Source organism: the organism of the source record quoted next, unplaced genomic scaffold, assembly GCF_019419815.1.
Source record: "Pyrus x bretschneideri cultivar Hongxiangsu unplaced genomic scaffold, Pyrus_bretschneideri_v1 Contig51, whole genome shotgun sequence".
NCBI classification, from domain to species: Eukaryota; Viridiplantae; Streptophyta; class Magnoliopsida; order Rosales; family Rosaceae; genus Pyrus; species Pyrus x bretschneideri.
Window position 1 is genome coordinate 1202858 of NW_025999789.1, and position 13504 is coordinate 1216361.

The 13504-nt window shown below is 36.8% G+C and overlaps 2 protein-coding genes across 3 annotated transcripts; one reads left to right on the forward strand and one right to left on the reverse strand.

Moving 5' to 3' along the window:
• Positions 1 to 1357: 1357 nt before the first annotated feature.
• On the reverse strand, positions 1358 to 3921 carry LOC103954059 (receptor-like protein 2). Of its 2 annotated transcripts, XM_048570103.1 has the most exons (3): positions 2714 to 3921; positions 1750 to 2626; positions 1358 to 1665 (listed from the first exon to the last, which is right to left on the reverse strand). In XM_048570103.1, exons 1-3 carry the CDS (start codon positions 3897 to 3899, stop codon positions 1446 to 1448), a joined length of 2283 nt encoding a protein of 760 aa, XP_048426060.1. In that variant the 5' UTR covers positions 3900 to 3921; the 3' UTR covers positions 1358 to 1445. The 2 variants fall into 2 exon arrangements, with proteins under 2 accessions (XP_048426060.1, XP_048426059.1); XM_048570102.1 differs by having other exon boundaries at positions 1750 to 3921.
• Positions 3922 to 8603: 4682 nt separating this feature from the next.
• On the forward strand, positions 8604 to 11269 carry LOC108866272. Its single transcript, XM_048569958.1, has 6 exons — positions 8604 to 9981; positions 10090 to 10307; positions 10450 to 10640; positions 10727 to 10734; positions 10840 to 11123; positions 11228 to 11269. Exons 1-6 carry the CDS (start codon positions 8604 to 8606, stop codon positions 11267 to 11269), a joined length of 2121 nt encoding a protein of 706 aa, XP_048425915.1.
• The last annotated feature ends 2235 nt before the right edge of the window (positions 11270 to 13504 follow it).

Consider the following 13504-nt stretch of genomic DNA (forward strand, 5'->3'; position numbering starts at 1 on the left):
TGATATGATCATTTTCTTCAATTTCGTCAGAACTCCTGTCAAAATGAATCATGTGCCACGCTTATGAGGCCAAATCGAAGGGCAAATATGGTAAACCACATGAGAAAAATTCTAGCAATGATCCCTCAACTTTAATCTAACAGGAGAAATGGTCTTTCAATTTTAATGCAAGTTAGAGTTGTTTTGATCACCATCTAAGTTTTAGTTAAGTTGTTTTGATGCAAGTTAGAGTAGATGTCATACTTGGGTTTAGCTTCTTGCAATTGATACCATAAACACATATATGCCATGCAATTAGGGTTTAGGTGATTTTCAAGCACTTTCCATAAAGTTTAATGAGTTCTTACTTGTTTAAATTCATCTAGATGTCATAGAGGGTTAACCTATTAAGATACTTTTGATGTAACCAAATGCCATGACTGTTAGATAATTTAGGGAAAATTGATTATCATTATTGGGAAACTACTTGAGCAGAACATATTAAGGGAATTAAGTAGAATTGGTTATGGTGAGTTTGGATGCTCTAGGTCATATTTTCTTATGTTTTCAATCTATTATTTCTATGCATTTTATTTTCAAGCTTTGTTTTATTTCAGTTTAATTCAAATATCATATCTTTTCAATTAAGCTTTTCAATTAAAAGCTTCTCCATTGTATTAGTTTCAATTTAGTTAGTAAGAATTTTAGAATCAATTCGATCTTTGTGGAACGATATCTGTGCTTATATACTATACTATCATATAATTCATATATTTGCGAGCACTAAAATCCAAAATATAATGGGATTAATTTTGATTGACTAATTTTCGCAACAAAAAGCTGAAAACACTTTTGCCATAAAATATGATTGTTTGATAAAAGTGCTTCGAGTAGAAAGTGTTATGAACTAACAGATGAATAATTATATAGTTAAAAATAAGAAGTATAAGAACGTATTACATGGTTTAAATTGACTTTGGGTTCGTGCTTTCGGAAAAGCTAAAAATAAGAAGTGGTAAGAACGTATCACGCTAGTTTTTTTGTTTTACTTTCGGAAAAAATACAAACCCTTCTCAATGATTCTGCATATACACAGATTTTGATGTGTAGTATCAAATTCAATCAGGACCCTTCTGTTAGTTTCAGTTTTCTTCTTAACCAAACTGATTGCTCAAGTTTATGAAAATCGACGAGATTTTCACGAATAGTTTGATTCGTTATCTGACATAACTTTTTTTGGTTAAACATATATGATGTATACTCTTAGGCTTTATTCACGTGTAAAATTGTCTAATATATTATGTTATCAAACTTCCATCGTGATTTCAGCTGATGATTGATAGTTTAGTCCATAATTTTGGTCTAAACAAAGAGAGAATAAATAAAAGAGCTATTCAACTTACAATCCGATTAGGGAATGAACATCCTCCTCTTACATAGATATTTTGCACTAGAGAATTCCTGGTTCAATCCGTACACATTAATATTTCTTCATCTTCTGGGCAGCGAGCATTAACTGGAACATTGACGAGAGAGGTGGTTTGGAAGTTGTCAGGGACCATGAAAGAGTTACTGTTGTTTGCATATTCTGACCGATTTGTACTCTCGGTTTCACCATCCGGTTCGCTACTTTCAACTTCGTCCTTCGGATTTGGGACTTGGACTTGGACTCGGCCTTGGGCTTTCCTGTTAAGAAGAAAAGCAAGAATTAGGAATTGTAAACAAATCGAAAAAAGGAAAATGAACAGAGTCTAGATTCTAGAACTCTACCTTCTTCTAAGCCTTCTCCACTTCAGATAGAGCATGAATTGAATATTGTCAAGGAGTTGGAAGTATGCATATCTCCACGTTCTCTTGAGAAGCAAAGGGCAACAGAATCCCAATAACCCTACAAAGAAACCAAGCACAACGGATAACCCAAACCATAGACTTTGATCCTCATCATCGTCCAAATCCTGGTTGTTCTCATTCTTATCTGCATCATTGCCATTACTTGGCAAGCACTGGTTTGAAAGTGGGGCACCGCAAAGTTTCGGATTCCCTTCGAATGCAGAGACACTGAAGCCTTGGAGCTGAGTGCCGGCTGGTATTTGTCCTTCAAGATTATTGTATGCAACAGTAAATGTAGACAAGAAATGGAGATTTGATAGTGCTGATGGGATTTCGCCTGACAGACGGTTACTGTTGAGTTCTAATCTCTCCAACTTTGGGAGGTTGGCTATTTGGTCTGGAATGTTGCCGGAGAGGTGGTTGATGCTTAGATCCAGTTGTTGAAGAAATTGCAATTGGCCAATCTCAAAGGGTATGCTGCCGCCTAAACTGTTGTTCCTGAGGGAGATTACTCTTGGCATGTTGGACAGATACTTGTACTGTGAAGACAGCACAGTTGCATTATTACCGCGTTGAAAGTAGACGGGCAACTCAAGAGAACAATGGCCTGTTTCATTCTCAGCCTTTTGCGATACTAATGCTTGTAATCTGCAAAGCTCCTTTGGAAATTCACCCGAAATCAAGTTGTCATTCAACAACAAATAGAAAAGATGTGGAAGAGTCCCCAGCCAACCAGGTATTGTGCCAGTGAGTCTGTTAAAAGACAAATCCAGGACTTCCACTTTCCCAAGCTTTGAAATCCATGCAGGTATGTGCCCTGTCATATGACACATAAGTAAACTGAAAACACACAGATTTTGTAACCCAGAATCGACAGTTATATCCCCGTCTGGCATTTCTTCACCTTTAAAATTTTTTGAAAGAAGGAGCACCTTGAGACTTTTGAAACCCGTGAGTATCTTCATTGCCCCCGTGACATTGGTGAGTCTGTTACGAGAAAGCGAGAGGAAGGTCAAGTTTTTCAATTGAAGAATCTCAGGTTGGATTTGCCCCTCGAAATCATTTGTAGCCAGTCGAAGTGCTTTGAGGGATTTGCATGAGTAGAGGCTTATTGGCAAGGTACCAGTGAGATTATTACTTATACAATCTAGTTTACTAAGTTGAGTAAGTCTAGAGAAATCGAGCACAGAGATATTCCCACTAAAAAAGTTGAATCCCAGATTTATTTCAACAAGGTTTGTGCAATTCATCAAAGATGGGGGCAGATGACCTTGGAGACTGTTGTAATGAAGGCGCATGAGCTTTAATTTGGAGAGCTTCCCAACATTCTCACTGATCGGTCCGACAAGCCCATTGGTAGATAATGAAATTTCTTGAAGTGCCTGAGCATTGTAGATATCAGCAGGAAGGGACCCTGAGAGAGTATTGTGGCCAGCACGGAAGACCTCCAACTCGGAACAGTTTCCAAGTCCGGGAGGAATTGGGCCACTGAAATTGTTGTGGTAGAAATCCAAGACTCTAAGAGAGGAGGAACGAAGACAGATAGAGGAAGGTATTTGGCCTGTAAAATGATTATTGCTGAGATTCAAACTGCTTAAATTCCAGGCATGCTGGAGGAATGAAGATGGAATTGTTCCGTTGAATTGATTGCTCGAAAAATCAACTATTTGGATGTAACTTGATGATAAAGACAATGGTATTTCTCCGGAGAAAAGGTTATAGCTCAAATCAAGAATCTCAAGGCGATTCAAGGATGAGAACATCCCGGCTTCAAGAGAGCCGGAAAGCAGATTGTGGGAGAGATTGAGGTGTGAAAGAAGCTTAAGGTTTCCAAGTGATGAAGAAAAAGTGCCTCCTGTGTGGCCCTTGGATGGCAACCGCAATTGGATGATCCAACCGTTCTGATTACATGTGATGCCTTCCCACTGGCAACAATCAACTGAAGCAGTCCAATTCAATGCCGGGGAAGACAGAGCGCTCGCGAAGGACTTGAGGGCGCTGCGTTCGGTTAGATCACATGCATGTATTGTGAATAAAATGGAAGAAAACAAGAGGATGAGAAGGAAGCCATGAGAGAATGGATGATCCATCTCAGGTTCAGATTACTCACAGGTTTTCTTCTACACGCGTAGATAGGTATGCATATATGTCTGAATTTGCAGAGTAGATACACATTTTCCGCATGGCTTCAAAGTCGTTGAAAGATTCTTTAATCTCTTAGTCTTTGGTTTGACTGTAGCTTTCGTTGATTTAAAGGAAACAAAACAATTAGAAAGGACGACTCTGCTTTTCTTTGCGGCTCGCTCTCTGTTTGTTTCTGCATAAATCAAAATTCATCGAATTTCAAGTTGATTAAAATTTCAGGTTTTTGTTTTAGGTTAAGAGAAGAGCGAAATTTTTGTTAATAAAATTTCAGGTTTTCTTTGCGGCTCTGTCTCTGTTAATTTCGTTTTCAGTTTTAGTTTTCATTTTTATTAAAAATGAAACTTAATATATATTTGGTAACTGTTTTTAGTTTTCTAAAAAGGAAAATTGACAGCAAATTTTTTTGAGTTTTCAAAATGGGAGGTGAATTGTCACTTAGTACTACGGTTTAGTAGTATTTCTCTTCACTTGTAAGTAAAACGTTTTAGGTTCGATTCTCACCAAAGGCTAATTTGAATCACAATATTTATACCACTAGATTGTATTAATAAGTGGCTATTTCTAGCTATTATATTGAATAAACCAAATAGAATCCATGACTATAATTAAACAGGAGTATGCAAATAGCTAAATTTGCATGCGATTGTCAATTTCCTTCAACTTGCTTTGTTTATTTAACTTTTTTGAAAATTGAAATAATTATTAGACAAGTAAGAAAAAAGTTTTCCAAATTAAGAAGAGAACTTAGAAAATTTAACTATCAGATGACAACAACCTTTTCAACTGGATTAGTCGATTCATATTAGAATTCGTTGTAAAATCATATCAACAACTATTTCATTTAGCATTCGTAATTGCGCACTTTTGATTTTTCAATGAATTTATTTACTTAAACAAAAAGCAATTACTGTTAAATGCAATAGTACTAAAACTTAGATGGCCTACCATGTTGATTTGTTTCACAATATGTAAGTCTTTTTCTTGACTTTAAAAGCCAAGCCACAATACACTAGTGGAAAAACATGTTTGCGCGACGGCATCTTGCATGACGGAGAAAATTTTGTAGCGCAAAGTCCGTTTGCGCGACGTATAACACAAAATGTCGCGCAAACGCACTTTGCGCGGCGAAGGAAGAGTTGCGCAAAACGCCTTTGCGCAACGCCGTCATTCGTCGCCAAACTTTTGGCGCCAAACCAAAAAGGATTTACCGCTTTTTTCGTTGACTTTGCGCGACGTAGGTCCTCATGCCTCGCACAAAGCAGCTTTGCGCGACGCATGAGGACCTACGTCGCGCAAAGTCAACGAGTTTTTTTATTTCATTTGATTAGTTTGGAAGGCAGAAACTGCAAACTCAGTTGCAGCAGCTACCTCCATCTTCCATCTCTCTTCAAAATCGTCTACCAGATCAGGTTTGAATTGATATTAATTCTTTGTCTTTTTTCGATTGCAATCCTTCCCTTGCTCTTAAACATGATGTAAACTGAATTAATAATATGTAGATCCTTCATGTGATTCATTTACGAAATTGAAATTGTAAAATCAAGGGAGATAACTATCTTGTTGATTTTCTTTTTCTCTATACACCAGGTAGTTCCAACAATACTTTAACTAGTAAATGTGCTTTGAAAAATATTGTGTTACTAACCTTGTTTCTACTAGTGCTCTTAGCATATGAGTATTTCTAGGATCCTTTCCATGCTGTTAATACGAAAAATTAAGGAAATTATCTACCAAAAAGTAGTCATAGTATATGAGATAGACATTCATTTGATGGATATAAAAACTATGAACTTAATACAAATATTGTGTTCTTATATTAAATAAAAATGCTGAAAAAAATGACATGTGCAAGACACTTGTGTAAAATTTAATTGTTCTTATGTACTGCAGAAACATGACATTATCAAAAAAAAATATTAGACTCCCATGGAAATGTGATAGAATCAAGGCCATATGTTATTGGTGCACCCAAGGTGTTTGAACTACCATACGCAAATATTGTCCTCTAGCAACCAAAGGCGCTACAAGAATCTTATGCATACGTTATATTTTTGGAAAGTGATTTCTACGCACATTATAAACTCCTATTTATTTATGGCCAATTATAAACTGAATAAATTAGAAAATTTTCTAACTAATCATATAATACTCAATTGTAAACCATATTTGTACTTCGGTTAGCTTTTCGAAATACCATGATTAAGTGACAATTAATAAAACAAAGGAAATATTTCTACAAACATAGGAAACTAGCTCTCCATGGAAATCACAGACAATTAAGCCCTCTAAACGCCCTTATCCATGCATGTTCAACCCTTTTTCAATTATTATTAAGAGGAGGGGAGGGTACGAAACTATTACAATAATTTAGGGGAGGGGGGAGTTTGTATTAACAGTAGGTGAAGGAAGAAGAAAGAGATGAGCGGGACAAGAGAGAGAATGGGGATTTCAATTGTATTGCTTATTACATGATAAGGGTCAATGAGTCATACAATATGTTGTACAGCAACCCGACTTTACAACGAACTTGATCAATACAATCATAACAACTGGCATATGATTATTAATTTCAAACCCGAGACGTATGGTAGTTCAAACACCTTGGGTGCACCAATAACATATGGCCTTGATTCTATCACATTTCCATGGAAGTCTAATATTTTTTTGATAATGTCATGTTTCTGCAGTACATAAGAACAATTAAATTTTACACAAATGTCTTGCACATGTCATTTTCAGGGCAGTGTGGAGAGAAGGCCATTTAGTGGCTAATTGTTACAAGCAGTTTTTTCTAATGCTACTTTGAAGTGGCAGCAAAGATTCGAACTCTGGAGGTAAACCATTTACTGGATGATTATTGGTACTGTAATTCTTCTGCAATTCTGGTGTCATAAAAGAGGTCAAACACACATTCATCATTTTCCCATTCCTGAGCATAATTATTATTTGGTGCTCTGGTCTAAAGTAGTCTCAAATATAGAGCAGTACGTTGTTCAAAATACTACGCAACCATAAGGCACATAGTTCTACTTCCTCATGATTGAGAGTTGAGATACATATAAACACTAACTCATCTTTTAAACTTCCATTTCCAATTTGTTAATTTATGTATACGTTCATATATGTGTCCAGTTATACATGGTTTTCAAATTAGCAACTGCATACACACGACCCATCTTTTCATTAGAACCACATATATACTTCATATCAACGAAGACATGCAAAATCACAAATCCTATAAATTGACAAGATTAGGTAGTGAAAGCAACTAAGACGACAAAATTCATACAAGCTCTTCATCTAGTTGAAAAGTAAATTGTCTGCAAGTAAAAGGGGACCAGGTTCTAGTATGTAACCTTCATATTATAAATTTTTTATTTTTGGTGGAGAAAGGAAACCATCCAAATTTTCTGTTGTAAATAAGTTTTTCAACTTGATTTGAATCTTTTTATGAAACAAAGAACTTGGACCTTTTGGCTTTTGCAAAGGCATGCCACATCATGTTAAAGACAGAAATTCCTTAAACCTCTCTCTATCTCTCCCTCAAAACCTTCTCTTAAATTATTAGTTCTTTCTTTTCACTTGTTACTTCCTTTTGTAATCAACTTTTTCACTATCATTATTTACTCTGATTGGTGATGACAGAGGCATGGCTACTGTATCTTATATAAGAGTTTACCAGAAGCCGTGAAGCGAGGGAAAAATAATTTTCCCCATATATTTTTTATTTAGTTATTGGATTAAACAAAATAAAGGAGAACTAAGGACTAAATTAAGAGGTAGATGCGTAAAGTGAAATAAAGGGTGCATAAATCACTTTATATTAAATGAAGTCTAAGAGAAATTTGACTACATTTGAGATGTCACAGTGTACATAAATCACTTTATTTTCTTCACTAAATTAATTTTATCTATTTTATTTAGTTTTAGTAATTATCGTGATTTAGTTTATTTGTATGCACATATTTTTGTACATCACCTACAAAATTGTTTTGTGTTGTACGAAGTTATTACTACTTAACTTCGTACACTTTTTTCAAGAAAAGCTTAGTTTCCCATTTGAGAATTAGTTGGATTTCATGTATGGATGCGAAAGCATGACTACGGTCCAATTAATTCTTGAATTGTCCCATTTTTTGGACAGTTTGGGAATGCAAAGTTATGTGTTGTAGTTTGCAGTTCACGGATTAACTTTCGATAGTGGAAATTTTGGTAACATTTCTTGATGTTCTTCGAGTACACGGTGGATATTATGTATCTACAGCGTGCACTTGAAGAACTGTAAGGAGATGCTGCCGAAATTAGCCCACGTCAAAATTTAATCCATTGGAATCGTAAATTACGGCACATAACTGTGCATTCCTGAATGGGATAGGGCCCTTACTGGAGGAATAAGGTGACAAAATAATAGTTAAAGTTGTTGTAACTCTTGTACTTTTATTGGGATTGCAGACAAAATGGACAGACAGTGGATACATAATCATAATAGATGTGTTATTCAGTACTTGGATGGAATAGATGAGTTCATTAAATTCGCCACTAGACACAACCTAGCTTCAACTCATATCCGATGTCCATGTAGGAGGTGTAACAACTCAATGTGGGAGACATTCGAAAATGTTCGATTTCATTTAATAAGAAATGGGATGATGGAGACCTATACTACTTGGTATTATCATGGAGAACGATTAGACCAAGCTTTGTCTTCATACGTGACACGAGTGGAAACTGTTGAATCTAATGTGGATCCTAGTGAACAAGTTATGAATATTCTAAATGACGTTTATCCATACGCCTCGAGCAACACCAATCAGGAAGGGGGAGATGACAGTCGTCCAACCATGGACAATGAGGCATTCAAAAACTATGAAAAACTATTGAAAAATGCGAAGCAAGAATTATATCTGGGTTGCGATAACTTTTCGGTGCTCACAGCAATTGTGGAGTTTATGCATGGTAAGATCAAGTTTCGTTTGTCAAACAAGTGCTTTGATTACTTTTTGGGAGTTATCAAGAGGATGCTCCCAAAGGAGAATTGTTTACCTGAAGATCATAAAAGTGCCCAAAAAGTGTTGAAGGGTCTCGGATTGGGGTATGAAAAAATTCACGCATGTGTAAATAATTGTATATTGTTCTATAAAGAGAACAAACAGTTGGATAAATGCCCTGTCTGCAGTGAGTCGAGGTTTAAAGTGACATCACAGAATAGAAAGACCAAGATTCCACAAAAAGTAATGCGTTATCTTCCATTGAAGCCTAGGTTGCAGCAATTGTACATGTCGATGCATACCGCAACCGACATGAGATGGCATAAAGAAGGACGGGTAAATGACGATGTTATGAGGCATCCTGCAGATGGAGAGGCATGGAAAGAATTTGATCGAATGTACCCTAATTTTGCAGCTGACCCGCGCAACGTCAGATTGGGACTTGCCACCGACGGATTTAATCCGTTCGGGGTTTTAAACCAAATCCACAGCACTTGGCCGGTCATTGTTTTTCCTTATAATCTGCCGCCTTGGAAGTGCATGAAAAAAGAATACATGATGTTGACTCTATTAATTACCGAAGATCCAGGAAAGTCCATTGATGTTTATTTGCGGCCATTGGTTGATGAGCTAAAAGATTTATGGGAAAACGGTGTTCGTACGTACGATAAGTATACTGGGCAGATGTTCACCATGCGAGCGGCAGTGATGTGGACAGTAAAAGATTTTCCCGCGTATGCAATGGTTTATGGGTGGATGACTAAGGGTTATTTGGCATGTCCAATATGCAAGGAGAACGTAACATCGTCCTGGCATGCGAGAAAAGTTTGTTATCTTGGTCATCGTAGATGGCTCCCTTGGGATAATGAGTGGCGTCATAATGATAAAGCCTTCCATGGCACAAAAGATACTCAGCCAAGACCAAGAGAATGGTCTGGAGATGAGATTTTGGATCAGTTAAATCGATTGGAATTCGGTCATTTCGGCAAAGGGGTCAGTAAGCCCAGACCAACTACACATCTGAACTGGATGCACAAAAGTATGTTATTTGAGCTCCCGTACTGGTCAAAGTTAAAATTGAGACACAACCTCGATGTTATGCATATTGAGAAAAATGTGTTTGATACTTTGGTCGGGACAATTCTAGACATTGAAGGAAAAAAGAAGGACATGATCGAAGCCCGCCTCGATTTGGAACGAATGGGCTTTAAATCATCCTTGTGGATGAAGAGAGTCGATGGTACATTGAAGAAAAGCCATCCATTTTTTACAGTTAAGCCGAATAGGAAGAAAGAGTTTTTCAACTTTATTTCTTCTGTAAAGTTTCCAGATGGGTATGCTTCCAATATCTCGCATTGCGTGAACGTGAAGGGGGTGTAAATTTTCAAACATGAAGAGTCATGACTGTCATGTGATACTCTAACGCCTTCTTCTGGTTGATATTCGACACTTATTGCCTCTTGATGTGGTGAAACCAATCGTATTGTTGTCGAGATTTTTTTCGCAGTTGACTGCAAGGTGTTTGCGGAAATCGGATGTTAAACAATTGCAGAACGACATTGTGAATGTCTTATGCAAGTTCGAACAAATATTTCCCCCAGCTTTCTTTACAAGTATGATTCACGTGATGATTCACTTGCCAGATGAGGCATTGCTTGCCGGACCAGTGAACTGTCGATGGATGTATCTAATAGAAAGGTACTTAATTAAGCGTCTATATATATAACAGATTCATGATCAGCGAACGCTTTGAATAATTTGTTGCATACCTTTTATTTGTGCAGATATCTTGGTGAGTTGAAAAAGTGTGTTCGAAACAGGGCAAAGCCTGAATGATCACTGGTGGAGGCATGGGTTGCATATGAGTCACTTACTTTTTGTGCAATGTATCTTGAAGATGTTGAGACAACTTTCAATCGTTCTCAACGCAATAATGACGGTGGTGTCAAAAAAGAGAAACTGTCTGTTTTTGCCCAAATTGCACAACCATTTGGCGATCCTGTAAATGGCGAATCGTTTACCAAAAATGACATGGAGGTAGCGCATTGGTTCATACTCAACAATTGTGACAATGCTTTGCCATGCCTTGAAGAGCATGAACAATTGATGAAGCGGGAACATCCTTCACATTTATATGCCAAGAAGCACCGTGACTTGTTTCTTTCGTGGTTTCACGCACATGTAAGTTGTATGTGGTTTGAATAGAGCATATTTTCCAACTTGTTCATGCCTTTCTTTAAATTTGGTTACACTAATATGTTAACTTTTTGTATATGTCATATTAGATGAACAAATTGAAGGAATTGAATTCACCCTCTTACGATTAACTTGGCTAGAGGACCGCTTCACGTTGAATTGTTCTCGAGTTGTCATGTAAACGGGATCAAGTTCTTGGGGGCAACACGTGATGACAAGTCGTCTACTCAAAATAGTGGTGTTCATGTCCCGGGTGTAGGCGACAGTGAAGACATTGATTTTTATGGCAAACTAACTAGTGTAGTACAATTGCTTTACAAAGATAGGTGTCAAGTGACACTGTTTAAGTGCCTTTGGTTTGACACAAACCCACATAACTGAACGAGTGTTAAGCGAGATCATGGTTTACTATCAGTAAACACTACGACACATTGGTACGATGAAGACCCATACATTTTAGCAACTATGGCGAAACAAATATTCTATCTAGATGACCCTAAAGCCGGCAATGGTTGGAAAGTTGTTCAGAAGATTGAGCGAAGAGGGCTATATGATATTCCGGAACTAGATCATGATGACAACGACGACATCGCTGACCAACAGTTATCATCTTCGATAGAAATTGGTGAAGAAACACTCTGAGATACTAATATTGTCCAAGAACCGTTTGACATACCTGGAGTACCCGAATTCGAAATATCAATTGACCTTGGTGATTTGCCTCAATACAATGCACCAGAAGAGGCAAATGAAGATGAGGACGACTGGGAATCCGGAAATGATAGTAGTGAGGATAGCGAGAGTTATTATTGTAGTTCAGATGAGGATTAATATAAACTTGTAAAGGCAAAAGCAGGAGGCTGGGGGTTTAACACTGCTTCTCATCTACCCACATTAATATTCCCAACAAATCGTCTGATCGTCTCCATTCTATAAAGATAAAGATATCATGTAAGTTTTATGTTTTATGTTAGTCTCATGGAAGGTTGTGATGTCTTTTCATTTGAGTTGTCATTATTATATCTTTGATTACCTACTACCAAAGGTCTGTTTACCTCTATGTCCGAATTATTGAAATTTATGGATGACCTCTTTGCAGGTTGTGGCCCAAACCATCCGATCATGCTATGAAGGTATGTGTTTTCTGTTATCACTGTTAAGTGTTAACATAATTTGTTATTTTCTTTTTTTTTTGTCCGACTACCAACATTTATGCTGAGATCCTGTGAGTTTTATGTGCATTCATCTTTGACTCAGCCTCAAATGATGGTGGTCTCAGATCTGGATGATGTATTTGTTCCATTGCCTAATGATCTTCTTGTTAATCTATCTAAATCAAGAAGTGTGTAGTGGAGTCTATGTTTCAAGACAACGTGAATGTGGAGTCTGCTTTTGGTCCAGCTCTTAAAGCCTCGCTTATGCTTATGGAGTGTGAGCTTATTCACAAATAGCAATTTTAATTTTACCTTTGGATAAAATTTATCACCAATTATAAAAGCAGTGTGTTAAGTTATGTATTCCTTGAGTAATTGACTATTAAGTACTTCATTATGCAGTTCCAAAAGTCTGGTTGTTCATTTACTTTGCATTAACTTGTGTCCACGCGTGTGCTTTTGTAGAGTAACCTTGGGGGAAAATTGTTAATTTTTCAAAATACACTGCCATCTTATGGTGTTGGTTGCTTAAAGTTGCGTGGAGATGATCTAAATAGCATCCAGTAAGACTACCAGAGGATCCTTTCTACAAGCAGATGGCTGCGAAATTTACCAAGTTCCAAATAGGGGTGGATGTGTATGCCTTCAGTGACAAGTACACGGACATAGCTTCATTAGGTACATGTTTATAGTTTAATCATATTCTATTTCACTTTCATAGAACCAAAGATCAAGATGATGTTGACAGATAGTAGGATCTTCTGATGATACTTCTCTACATTAATATGTTGAGAACTCATATATTATCCACCAATTTTGTAGTTGTTGCCCTTGTGGGGAAATATGCTTTAACCATGGTTTTCTCCAATTTATTGTATTAACTGTTCTCCTAGAATATTGTAGTGTTTCTTCCCTGTAGTGAACATTTTTTAAGAAAGAATTTGAATTTACATATTTGAAACTTTTACTGTCTTGTTTGTAGTTCTTGTTTATCAGGGTGTAATGGTTGTTTGAAATGTGTTCAAAAAACTTTTACTATCTTGTTTGAATTTACATATGTTCGTCAAGTGATTTATGGTGATGATCGATTGCTTGTTATGCAGTCTGAAGATACTGATGAACTTAAAATGCTACTTCTTAACCTTCCAGTTATGTCTTTACATCACATACTTGATATGTTATTCTCATCTGATGTTTTGTAAGTTGGATTGA

What these genes read in the sequence shown, in the direction of transcription:
- LOC108866272 (XM_048569958.1), top strand. Translation starts at nt 8,604, where the DNA reads ATGGAGACCTATACTACTTGGTATTATCATGGAGAACGATTAGACCAA. An exon ending in TCTGAACTGGATGCACAAAA is followed by an intron (nt 9,982 to 10,089) that starts GTATGTTATTTG and finishes GGACAATTCTAG; the next exon opens with ACATTGAAGGAAAAAAGAAG. An exon ending in TTTCGTGGTTTCACGCACAT is followed by an intron (nt 11,124 to 11,227) that starts GTAAGTTGTATG and finishes ATGTCATATTAG; the next exon opens with ATGAACAAATTGAAGGAATT.
- LOC103954059 (XM_048570102.1), bottom strand. Translation starts at nt 3,899, where the DNA reads ATGGATCATCCATTCTCTCATGGCTTCCTTCTCATCCTCTTGTTTTCT. An exon ending in TGGAGAAGGCTTAGAAGAAG is followed by an intron (nt 1,666 to 1,749) that starts GTAGAGTTCTAG and finishes TCTTCTTAACAG; the next exon opens with GAAAGCCCAAGGCCGAGTCC.